A 10210-nucleotide genomic window follows, 5' to 3' on the forward strand; every position below is an offset into this window, starting at 1 on the left:
ATCAGATCCGCAGACTATCTAGCGACAACTACAAGCACTGAAGCAAGCCGGAAATGTGCCGTCATCATCACCCAGTTGTCAATTAGTTTGGAGGAGAGGGACAGGGAGAATCAAAATCAAGAGCCTATCAATCAATAGAAATGAAAAAAATTGCCTATCGGTCGCTAGCCTACCCCTTCCTTCTCTCCTCCCAAGCGAACAAGAGATTAGGGTTCCTGCCTTTTGTCCGCTGGGCCGCCGATCTAACTCGTCTCATGTGGCCTAAGGTCATGGGTGTGCAGTGGATCCCGACCATTGCCGATTACCATCTAGCGTCCCCTCACTTTCTCTGTCCAAAGATCTTCTCATCTTTATCTTTGTTTTGCGGGAAAACTTCCGATCCATTCATCTTCAATCATAACAATACAATGAACATCAGAAATAATAAAAGTTACATACAAATTCGTAGACCATCTAGCGACGACTACAAACGCTAAAGCAAGCAGAAAGTGTGTGGTCGTCATCACCTCAGTTGTCAATTAGTTTGGAGGAGAGGTACGGAGAGAATCAAACTCAAGAGCCTATCAATCAAAAGAAATGGAAAAATAGTTGCCTATCGGTCGCTAGCCTACCCCTTCCTTCTCTCATCCCAAGCGGACAAGAGATTAGGGCGTAGATGGGACCGCCAGTCTAACTCGTCTCTTGTGGCCTAAGGGTCGTGGGCATGCAGTGGATCCCGGCCATTGTCATCCGAAGGGCTCGGTTGTTAGATGTTTCTTTGGATTTTGTTAGGATTTGTGTTCTGCCAGAAAGGCGAGACCGCGACGGCTTTTTGAAGATGGAATAAGGTTTACCATGTCTAGCCCCATCACGATGATGCTTCTAGCATCGTCGGATGCCTGTGGAGGTGTGTCTCACAGGATTCAGTTGGTGGTGATCTTTGGTGGATCCGCTCGTAACAATAAGTTTTGCTCGGCTTCGACGAGGAAGGGGTGATGACGATGGCACGCCCTCGGTTTGCTTCAGTGCTTGTAGTCGTCGCTAGGTGGTCTAAGTATCTGGATGTAGCTTTACTATTCCTTGTACTCGCATGATGAATAGATTGGAAGGTTTAGTAAAAAAAAGAAAATAATAATAAACAAAGGGGCCAAAGTGGATTCTGGGCCTGCCGGGCCTGGGCCCACAGCCTGGCTGCCTTCCTCCTCCTCCCGTCTCCCCTTTCCGTTTGGTGTCCTTTTCTCCATAGGAAGCTGTGAAGCCCACCAAAATCCACACCACAGCAGTACTAGTACACCGAGCCAAAGAAGAGAATGTTCTTGGATCCCCTTCCCTGTCTGCCACAACATTCCTACTCCCCCACCCTCCTTCCAGTCCTCATAAACAAACAAACCAACAAACCTTCCTCCTCCTCCTCTTCCTCCTCCTCCGGCGGCACCACTGGTCATCGACCTCTCTTCCTCATCTTCTTCTTCCGGGACGGTCTATTCCTTCGTTGAGTCGGGATCTTGGGCGGGAGAATCCAGGAGTAATTCGCCGGGTGGGTTTAGTTAGGTACCACACTAATCCAAAGGCCCGCCGGCCCTTCTTTTCCACGTCTCCAGAGGTCGCCGGAATCTCTCCTCTTCTCCTCACCCAGTGGATGTGCAATCTCGTGTCGGCTCTCCGCGTAATCTGGACGCTCTTCGCCTTCCACATCGCAGCAACGTCTCGCGGGATTTTGGGCTAGATTGAGGTTTTGCGTGCGTGTGCCTGTGTGGGGAAAGTGCTTTCCTTTTCTCTCTTTTTTCCCCTTGGTTCCGCGAGGATTTGGTTCTGGTGTGTGCGGGGGGCCGGAATCTCTCTCTGCCTTTGATCCCAAGCAACCGGCCGCCTCGTTCATGTAGTGCGGCATCCATTGGAACCTGGGACTCCTAACATGGCCTGCCTCAAGCTGGGATCAAGGGCTGATGTGTTCAGGAAGCAGGGCCAAGACTGGTATGAACAGCTTCTCTCCCTTTCTTCATTTCCCCCAACATGATCCTCTGCCATGTCTAACCTGCACATTTCCTCATGGTTGCAAATCACAATTTTAACATCTTATTAAAATTGCTTCACCTTTTAATCCGTGCAATGTTTTCATTACTTGCCCTATTTGCTGCCATAATTACCACCGTAGACACTGGAGTGTTTGTCTGTGTGATGTTGGGCACGATAGGAAATGTACCTGCCATTACTTCTTTCAGGAATTGCAAAAATAATTGAATAGGTGCCATATGTGTGTACTAGAAGCTCCCATGCATCATCCATGGCCCAACCTCTTCCTGTTGGCTTCATCTGGGGTACTGATTATAATATGCTAACCAACTCCTTCTGGATGGAAGGCTCTAATCAAAACATCGAGCCCAGGCCAGCTAGGAAAACTACAATCGTTTTTTGTTTTTAAGCTGACGCAACTTTCTGGGAGGACTCCCTACCAGTTATCCCAAGACAGCCTGTTAATCAATATCATTATGCTAAGACTGTCATTTCGATGCATTCGATGCTCATACCGTTTGGAGGACTTCATCTGTTCCTGGAAAATGGCACCTACCTTTTATAGTACCATTTTTGGGAGTTAGAAAAATGGAACCTACCTTTTATAGTACCATTTTTGGGAGTTATTGAGATCAAGGCAGTGGTGGGTAAATGGAGTGGTCACAGTGCAAAATGCCTGTCCTGGATTAGCATTTATTCCCCCCTTCCATGAGAAATATTGTCTCGCTATCGCCTGACTTTTGGGCCCGGTCGTTCTTATGTTCAGTACTTGCTGGAGCTGCACATGTTGGGCACTAAATGTGCCATATTGATTCCTCCAAATTCTGTTCTCTCGTCACAATCACGCCGAGCATTACTCCGTTAGATACCGGTCCTGGAATACGTAGTAAACTGCTACAAATCTGAAACTTGAGAATTTTTTTTGGTTACGGTTGGCTTATAGCTAATATCTCTTATGTGATCTCTTGTATCCTATTTAAGTGCAATCTTTTTTTAGAACCATCTTTATTAGGCACATCACTTGATCAACACTTCTAAATACATCTAAACTGTATTTAGAAGAGAGAAACAATTGTGACGTATGAACTTTGATTATTATTTTCAATTCTGACCATGGATATTTAAGTGCATGTTATGTGTGCATACAGTCTAGAAGTTAGGAAGTCAAGCACGTTAATGTGCCTGGAGCTGGTCGTGATCAATGTTCAAGATATCGGTAACTAGTACCATATCAGTCGGGTGCTGAGTAGGGACAAATAGGCAAATTTTCCAGTTAATTGGCCGATAAATCAGTTAATCGGCTATTCGGTGACCCACCGAGTAGCGATTAACTGACCGAGATGCTGGTTTAACTAGCCAATATTTGGAACAATATTCATGATAACACATGGCCTTTTTATCCCTAAAATTTTCCATCTTAATGAGACAAGCTAGGGCTGATGTAAGATGTTGATATTCAGCTGGATTATGTAGTGCATTAAGTTTAGTTCACTCTGTTGATGAGCTCAAAGAGCACCAATGTATACCATGTTTTTCCAAGAAGCAAAAATGCTGGAACATGTAGGAACAATTACATGTTGAAATAGTAGAAAAGAAATAGGGATAGACATGGAGGGTAGTTAGTTTGTACATCTACCCCCACCCAAGCGAGGCTCAATAGCTACATTGAGCTCATGTTCACTTTAAAATAGATGGCCGAACTAAATACAGCTCATTCAAGCTCTGCATGATTGTGTACAACAAACTAAAATTATCTATAATATTATCTCATGTGTTTTGGCTGGAATAATTTTCCCACTTATATTCATGTACTTCCGCAAGCTCTACAGTTATAGCTGTGTAAGCACACTATTTTATATAAACTAAATTGTTTGAACAGAAAATTACTAATGGAAATATGTTTGTTATGTAGGTATTGCACTACTGGCCTTCCCAGTGATATAACTGTGGTGGTTGGGGAACAATCTTTTCATCTCCACAAGGTAAAAATTTCACTAATAAGTTCACTAAGGCTTTCATGTGTTTTCACACAATTTTGTTAGCATTGTGCGATTTTTTACTTTGATTCTGGGAAACTTCTAGTACCAATATGTGCATACTACTCCGTCCATCCCAAAATAAGTGTCCTTGCTTTAGTACAACTTTGTTTAGAGACAAAAAATAGATGTACATATCTGCGGAGGATGAAGTAAATTACCTTGTAACAATTGATATCTGTTTTACAGTTTCCTCTATTATCGAAGAGTGGCCTTCTGGAACGTCTCATCAGAGAGAAAATTGAGAAGGGAGAAGATAGCTGTGCCATTGATCTATCTGATATTCCTGGGGGAGCAAAGGCTTTTGAACTAGCTGCTAGGTTCTGCTATGGTGTGAAGTTTGAATTGACTTCCTCCAATGTTGTGCACCTTCGCTGCGCTTCTGAGTATCTTGAGATGACTGAAGATATCGCCGAGGGAAATTTGATTGCGCAGACAGAGAACTTCCTTACCCAGACAGTTCTCAAAAGCTGGAAAGATTCAATCAAGGCACTTCATACTTGCGATGATGTCATTGATCTTGCTGAAAAATTGCAAGTTGTGAAGAAGTGCATAGACTCAGTTGCAACTAAATCAAGCACTGATCCCGATGTATTTGGCTGGCCTGTCGCCCAGTATGGTGGTCCCACACAGAGTCCTGGAGGGAGCTTCTTGTGGAATGGTATTAGCACTGGAGCAAGGCCAAGAAATTGCAGTTCAGATTGGTGGTATGATGATGTGTCATGCTTAAGCCTTCCATTATACAAGAAGGTAATCTCAGCTATGGAATACCGAGGCGTCAATCAGGACATTATTGTTGGATCCCTTAACCATTATGCCAAAAGGCGTTTACCTGGTCTGAATCGGCGCAAAAGCATTAGCGATGTCAGTAACTGCCTTTCAGTGTCAACTTTAACCGCCATGCCTTCTGAAGAGGAGCAAAGGTATCTTCTTGAGGAGATTGATAGGCTGTTACCTTTCCAAAGGGGTGTTACATCTTGCAAGCTGTTATTTGGCCTTCTGCGCACAGCGATCTTCCTTAAAGCCAGCTCATCCTGCATGTCCAACTTGGAGCGTCGGATAGGTTTGCAGCTTGACAAGGCCACTCTGGAAGATCTTCTGATAACAAACATGTCTGAATCTATTGAAATGCTCTATGATGTGGATTGCGTACATAGGATTCTTGACCACTTCTTGGCAATGGATCAAGAAACTGGTGGAGCTTCTCCTGGCATTGGCGAGGATGGGCACCTATTGGCTTCTCCATCTCTATTGCCGATTACTATGGTTGCTAAGTTGATCGACGGCTACCTAGCTGAAGTTGCACCAGATGCCAACCTAAAGTTGCCAAAGTTTCGGTCTTTGGCTGCTGCCATACCAGACTATGCTCGGCCAATAGATGATGGACTTTATCGCGCCGTTGACATCTATCTGAAGGTAACACTTCTTTATTTCTGCTCCCTGTTTCCAATGACACAGTAACACACCAGTAGGTGAATTCTTCTGCATATCCTCAGTAAGGCAAAACATTATTAGCATTCATAACTTAGTTGTTCCTATCCTTGTAACTTCTTGTCAGAGTTATATTTGAAATGATTGGTGGATAGCTGTTCTGTTTTCAGTTCCAAAACCTTTTCTCGGTAAAACTAGATAGTACAGTATAGGTTTGTGATCATTCAGCTTGCGCCGCAGGATAAAGAGGTTATTGAAGAAATAGCAGAATAGGTTCAGAAACATTATTTAGGTTGCACGAAGATGGTACTTACTACTTATACTACTGTTCCTTTTATCTTCCGTAAATAATGTTTGATATGGCATCAATCATAAGTTCGCCTTGCTGATGTCTGTTTATGTTTTGTTTCTGCTCCTGTGCATAGGCTCATCCCCATCTGTCGGAATCGGAGAAGGAAGAGCTTTGCCGGGTGATGGACTGCCAGAAGCTCTCCCTGGAGGCTTGCACCCACGCGGCGCAGAACGAGCGTCTCCCCCTGCGGGTCATCGTGCAGGTCCTCTTTTTCGAGCAGCTCCAGCTCCGGAGCTCCATCGCCGAGTGCCTGATGATCTCCGAGAACCTTGAGGGCGGCTCGAGGCAGCTCGGCATGCCAACCTCTAGTGAGCAACACCGCGGCGGCGTGGGCTGGCCCCTGGCCGCCAGGGAGAACCACGCCCTGCGTGAGGGCATGGACGGCATGAAGCAGCGGGTGGCCGAGCTGGAGAAGGAGTGCTCCACCATGCGGGAGGAGATCGCGAGGCTGGGCCGCAGCAGGAGCACCGGCAAGAGCAGGCTGTTCTCCCTCGGCGCGAAGCCACAGATCTGCAGCACCGCCAAGGATGCTACCCCCGCAAAGGCGACAATGGCAAGCGACGACGACAAGCTGGCCGTGGTGAAAGCTGATGCCACGCCCCGGCTGAAGCTGAGCAGACACAAGAAGAACCTGTCCATAGAGGCCTAGCGGCTCCATCGTTTGTGTTACTCTGTACTCTTGAGTTGCTGTTTTGCTGGTGAACTTGTTAGATGCTTTTTACATACCACCACCACCTGTGAACGAAGAACCGGAAGAAGAAAATGAGTTGTTGAGACCTCATTCTAAGTTTTTGACAGACACCCTGTATATTACACGCGCATGGCCATGGTGGCACCGGTAACATCTTGTATAATGTGTCTCTAGGATTGCTAGTCAATCTTGTATAATGTGTCTCTAGGATTGCTGAAATGACTAGCGGGAGCAGTCCTAGGTGTGGGTACCCAGGTAGGCAGTCCTCGCTAGATGTGATCGGGATATTTGCCCACTTTTATTTTACGAGCAAGGCAAGAGCTCTGTGGATTTCATTAAGAGAGAAACGTGAATACAGAGCTACCGGTTTATAAGAAAAAGCAAGGCCGAAAATCAACATAAACCAACACCGACGCCAACACCAAAGGGCATTTCTAACCAATCCCGATAGCCGGTTAAAGAAGTACAAATCTGATTTTACCCCTCTAACCGGCACCTAGCCGGTCCTCATCGGCCTTGGAGGAGGATAGATTATCCTCGGTCGCCACGATTCTCCCTGTATCTACTCCGCCGCTCTGCCGTAGCGCGGATCCATGCCGCCACGCCCGATCCGCCGGCCCCCGTCTGGTTCACTGACTTCCCGGACCTCCTTCCGCCGCGAGTGCCGCAGAGGACATACATCGGCGTCCGGCAGCGCGTGTGGGGGACATGGATGGCGGAGATCACTGACCGAGAGGCCCACACAAGGAAGTGGGTCGGGTCGTTCCACACGGCGGAGCTCGCAGCAATGGAATATGACCGGTGGCAAGCCCGGTTCCATGGTGCTGCCACGAGGCTCAACTTCCCATTTGGGACGGTGCCGGTCCACCTCGTCCCACTGGCGCCGGGTGTGGTGAGTGCGGCGATGGCTGGGAGGACCAAGAGGCGAGAGAGCGCCTCGAGGCGGAGGCCACCGCCGAGGCGTACATGGCGGACCTCCGCCGCTAGCACTCCGAGCTCGTGGAAGCGGAGAGGGCGATATTTGCCGACAATGGCGGGAAGGTCATCGTCATCTATGACGACGATGTGCAAGGTGGCGAGGAGGGCGGCGAGGGGGAGCAGGAGTTCGACCTCGAGGAGTGGCAGCGCATCTTCCACGGCTGCGACGACGACACACCGGCCTGAACCCATGTCTCACCGGCGGTGGGCTGTTGAGGAAGGATTGGCTCGACCTACACTATGGCCGATGAGTAGTCTAGTGTAGTTTAAATTTGAATTTATGTTTCATGTTCGTTTGTCAAAACTATGTCCCTGATGTGACGTCCATTCGACAACAAATTGCACGTGCTAGATCTTGCACCATTGTTAGGACCCAAGAAAAATGCAATCAGATCCCCAAGGAGAGACTGGAGGGTTCAACAATCAATGAAGTCTTTGTCGTCTTTCATATGCTACGAAGAGCTAGGAAACAAGTTGGGGCGGAAGAAACACTTTTTTTCAATAAAAAAAAGCTAGGAGACGAAGAGACACTGTCGCCGATAGAACAATAAGTATAATTTTGCTAAAGCACATCTAGATATGCCCTAAATATTGCACATCTAAATCCTATGTCATTGATTTTACACAGAGATTCGTGCAAATATTTTCTTAATTTTTTTTCTTTTCTAATTTGATTGAGTTGTTTAGATGTGCAATAAATGATGGGCAACATATCTAGTGCATCCGTCTCCATAGTGTATCCGTGTATCCTTTCCATTCTCCACCAGACGATCTAAATCATGCGCTTCGTATCCAACACAAAGAATATTTGCATTTAGCCGCCCGCTTCTGGAATAAAGTGCCATCTTTTTTTGCAAAAATGTCCTCAAACCCTCTAGTCCACGATCTCAACCCAAGACTCAACTGCTCTCTCTGTCCCAAATCATAGGCTCATGGTCTCGTCATCCCTGCGCCAAATCCCCTCCTCGGAAGCCTAGATCTCAGTTGGAAGGCCGGTGACGGCCTCGGACGACCCCCTCGAAGGCCTCTCCCGACGGCAACAACAACCATGACGTGGCCGATGGCAACAACCACCTCGACGACAGGCCGGACGAGTGCGACAACAACGACGACCGTGACGGCGAACCCCACGACATTATTCCGATGAAGTATTGTCGTCCACCTCACGCCCTCATGCTACAGCGAAGACTTGTCCCATAGGAAGCTGTAGCTATACCCGATGGATTAGTGTCAGCTTGTATGAGTAAACTGTATCTGTATTTGCAGCTAATTGAATGGTAGAATGTGAGATGCGTTCGCCTGTTTCTGTTCATTTCTCAATGGTTTGGAAAACTTTAGATGATGTTGGATTTGGCTTGGTCATATCTTAAACGTTGGTTCAACTTCTGCTACGTTATTTCTGCTGGCATTTGGCAATAAATTCATCAAAGATTTTCATTACGAGAAGGTCTATGAAGGGATGCCTTTGTTCAGTTTTTTGTCAATGTAAGCACTGCATTCACTAGCTATAATGCAATGATCTTAAGGAATTTTATTGTATTCATGGTTTGATACTATCCCCTGATCATTTTTGCGTAGGTAACCACAAGATTGTTTTTCTCTGTGTAGCAGATGCATTGCCATGATAGATTTGTGCTGCATAATCAGCAACCGATACCAGCTTATAACACTTCTACTCCAATTCGCTGAATTTGCCATCACTATTCTCCTTGTTCATTTTGAGTATGCATAAATATGTAGTTGTGCAAAAATTTTGTTTCTTACCGTTTGATTCTTAAAGCCTGAAACACCATTGCATTCACATATTCAGATACTATGGTAACTGCAGTTCTTTACAGGATACTGGTAACTACACTGTTTTATATCTAATTCAGGCTTGAGAATAAGCCAACCGCAAGCATTTTCATCATCTAAACTTCTGAGTTTCAGCAACACAGTTGACCATCCAGGGTGCCATAAAGCGTTTATTGAGATACCTGATCTACTGCCACTAACCCATTACACATCCTTACATACAAATCACAGTTTTAATCATATTTCCATAGTTGATAGAAACACGTGATACAAAAAGTTGTCCAAGCAAATAATGATTTTATCTATGTTATCATGTACACTGTGATGTACTGAATTCATGTAATGGATGAGAATTTGTGTTATGTCAAATTAAATTTGACTTGATTTCTGACAAGTTTGATGCTTGTCAAATTTCTGAACATATTTAAGCATGATTAAATTTCTGGTTTTTCTATAACTTGTAATTCTGTGTAGTAGCAATACATGCATGTTTGTTGCCTCTTTATTTTTGGTCAGACCTGCATCATCCAGGAGCACACAATGAAATTTGTAGAAACTAATGATAGTGACTTTTGCTTATAGCTTTGATCTGAAAACTGGACATGGCCATCTCAGGCCACTTCTGTAGTTCAAAAGCTTTACTGAAAAATACTCCCTCCGTTCCTTTATATAAGGTGTATTTGTTTTTTGATAAAATTCCACAATCTAAGATGCATTTGTTCTAATTTCTCGTAATTCTGGTCTTGGCCCTCCAGAAAAAGGAAAGTATCACTCCCTTGATTGCATGTATCTCTCCTTGTAGAGAAACAAAAGGAAATTATCTCTCTCCCGATTGTGTGTATCTCTTCCTTTCCTAGCCTAAATGATTTATTGCCGCTAATCTACGAATTAGACAAGGGTAATTTCCTCCTAAATAGTACATAATTATGTGCCTTG

General features: G+C 45.4%; 1 protein-coding gene across 1 annotated transcript; it reads left to right on the forward strand.

The window, feature by feature from the left end:
* The first annotated feature begins 1247 nt into the window (after positions 1–1247).
* On the forward strand, positions 1248–6619 carry LOC123156463 (BTB/POZ domain-containing protein At1g30440). The gene is made up of 4 exons (XM_044574598.1): positions 1248–1953; positions 3905–3974; positions 4218–5444; positions 5885–6619. Exons 1-4 carry the CDS (start codon positions 1895–1897, stop codon positions 6458–6460), a joined length of 1932 nt encoding a protein of 643 aa, XP_044430533.1. The 5' UTR covers positions 1248–1894; the 3' UTR covers positions 6461–6619.
* The last annotated feature ends 3591 nt before the right edge of the window (positions 6620–10210 follow it).

This window comes from Triticum aestivum, chromosome 7B (genome assembly GCF_018294505.1).
Source record: "Triticum aestivum cultivar Chinese Spring chromosome 7B, IWGSC CS RefSeq v2.1, whole genome shotgun sequence".
NCBI lineage: Eukaryota > Viridiplantae > Streptophyta > Magnoliopsida > Poales > Poaceae > Triticum > Triticum aestivum.